At 50.3% G+C, this 2245-nt stretch overlaps 1 protein-coding gene across 1 annotated transcript in view; it reads left to right on the top strand.

Annotated features, from left to right (window-relative positions):
• PPFIA4 (PTPRF interacting protein alpha 4) overlaps window positions 1-2245 on the top strand; it is a 38746-nt gene that overhangs the window by 15948 nt on the left and 20553 nt on the right. Inside the window, 2 exon segments of the mRNA XM_012806603.1 lie at window positions 1447-1687; window positions 2086-2121. Of these exon segments, the coding sequence (XP_012662057.1) occupies window positions 1447-1687; window positions 2086-2121 (277 nt within the window).

Raw genomic sequence — 2245 nt, 5'->3', positions numbered from 1 at the left:
CCTTTGAGCCACAGGTGCCGCCCCAGAGTGAGAGCTTTATAAATGCTACTGCCAGTCTTAGCACTGTCCCAGAGGTAGGCAGCATGATCCTCACTTTACAGACAAGGGAAGAGAAACTAAGAAAGGTTAGGTGACTTGCAGAGAGCCATACAGTAAGTGGTAGAACCAGGGTTGAAACTGAAGTCTGTTTGGTCCACTGTGCTGTGCCTCCTGTCCGTAATGAGGCATCAAACAAATTGTGGCAGGAAAAGTTGGGAAAACCTTCACTTTATCCTGCCTTTTTAATGAGTCTATTAATGTTAATGACAAACAGCAAGGGGAAATCTGAGTCTGAGTGTATCAGAGCTTCACAAGTTAGAGAGGTCATCTAGCTTAATGGTTCCCAACCTTTTGGATTTCACAGACTAGTTACACAGAAGGCACACACACATGCATGAGCACATACATACATATACATACAGAGGAGAAGCGAGAGTGGGAGAGAGAGAGAGAAGGGCACTTAGAACCACCAATAGAACCACCAATTTTTTTTTTTTTTGAGACAGAGTCTCTGTTGCTCAGACAAGAGTGCCGTAGTATCATAGCTCACAGCAACCTCAAACTCTTGGGCTTGAGCAATCGTCCTGCCTCAGCCTCCCGAGTTGCTGGGACAACAGGCACCTGCCACAACACCCAGCTAGTTTTTCTATTCTTAGTAGAGATGGGATCTTGCTCTTGCTCAGGCTAGGACTGCCCACTTTTTATTTTGCAAAATAAGACATTAAAGATAACTACATTTACTGTCACAATCATTCTGCAAAAGAAAGAACATTTTAACATCCGTAAAGCAGGAAGGACATACTCTCAGAATAAAGAATAAAGATAAATCCTTCTTTTTGGAAGACCGTGGGCACCTTACATCAGCACATGTGTGTGTGAGTGTGTATGCACTCATGTTCCTCGCTGAGTGCCTCCTGCCCACACTTTCACCATCGTCATTGTTTTTTCATTTTTCTGTGGAACAGTGAAAACCCCATTGGGACCAGTATTGGATAAAAGTACTTGTTTGGGAACTACTGACTTAGACAACTCCAGATGTGGAATATGTTGGGAACAGAGGCACAGAGGGCCAAATGCCTGACTCAAGGTCGCCCTTGTAGTTCATGGTAGGACAAGAATTCTGACTTCCAGGACAGTTTGTGTTCCACTGACTGAATTGCCTCCTTCCTCAGCAACTGTTACACTAGGGAAGCAGGCCAGCTAACAAGAGAGATGTGTTTCTAAGCCCTACCGGGTGGGACAGGACAAGCATGCCAGCCGGATGTTGTCTATACCCACAGTGCCACAACAATGGGCACTGCCTTGTGTGTGTGGTCAGAGGGTGGGGAGTGCAGGCATCACCAAGCTCTGCCTCCTGCTGGTCCTTGCTGGGGCTAATGGCGAGGTCTGGTTTTGCCCACTGTCTAGGATGATTCAGGAAGAGAAGGAGTCCACAGAGCTCCGCGCTGAGGAGATTGAGACACGCGTGACTAGCGGCAGCATGGAGGCCCTAAACCTGACACAGCTGCGCAAGCGCGGTTCCATCCCCACCTCTCTGACCGCCCTGTCCCTGGCCAGTGCGTCCCCCCCACTCAGCGGCCGCTCCACACCTAAACTTACCTCACGCAGCGCTGCCCAGGACCTGGACCGCATGGGGGTCATGACCCTGGTGAGAGGCGGCTGCTGAGCACCCTTGCCATTGCTGGGCTCTGTGCTGGGGGAGGTTCTAAGGGGATGGCGGGCTCCCCTTCTCTCAGTTGGGCCTGGTGTCTTCTTCCCATGATGTGTGTAGACCCTGACATGTCAGGCCACCAGCCTGTCCTGGGTTCTTTGGATAGGCCCAGAATGCTTAAGAAACTCACCCACTGCCCACACCTTTTCCTCTCCTCCAGAGGGAACCCTGGCTTATTTTTCTAGGCCAGGATTTTTTCTGATGTGATTCTCTCCAGGCCTGTGTGAGGCTCTGAATCCTATCTTCTCATCCTAAGACCATGGGGGGTCCCCTTGGGGTTGGCTTTAGGGTATCCAGAGGGTGAGTGTGTGCTCACCCTTCACTCTCTCTTCCAGCCCAGTGACTTAAGAAAGCATAGGAGAAAGCTGCTGGTGAGTGCTGGCTGATGGCCCAGGTACTAATGGGTTAGTTGCTCCCAGGCCCTTCCCTTTTGGCTACTACCCCCAGGGCCCTTGAGTTTGAGTCTGAACTCAAAGGCACCCAGGGCCTTCCCAC

The sequence above is a fragment of the Otolemur garnettii genome, unplaced genomic scaffold, assembly GCF_000181295.1.
Source record: "Otolemur garnettii isolate 467f Iridium unplaced genomic scaffold, OtoGar3 scaffold00055, whole genome shotgun sequence".
Classification (NCBI taxonomy): domain Eukaryota; kingdom Metazoa; phylum Chordata; class Mammalia; order Primates; family Galagidae; genus Otolemur; species Otolemur garnettii.
This window is presented reverse-complemented; position numbering and strand designations above follow the sequence as displayed.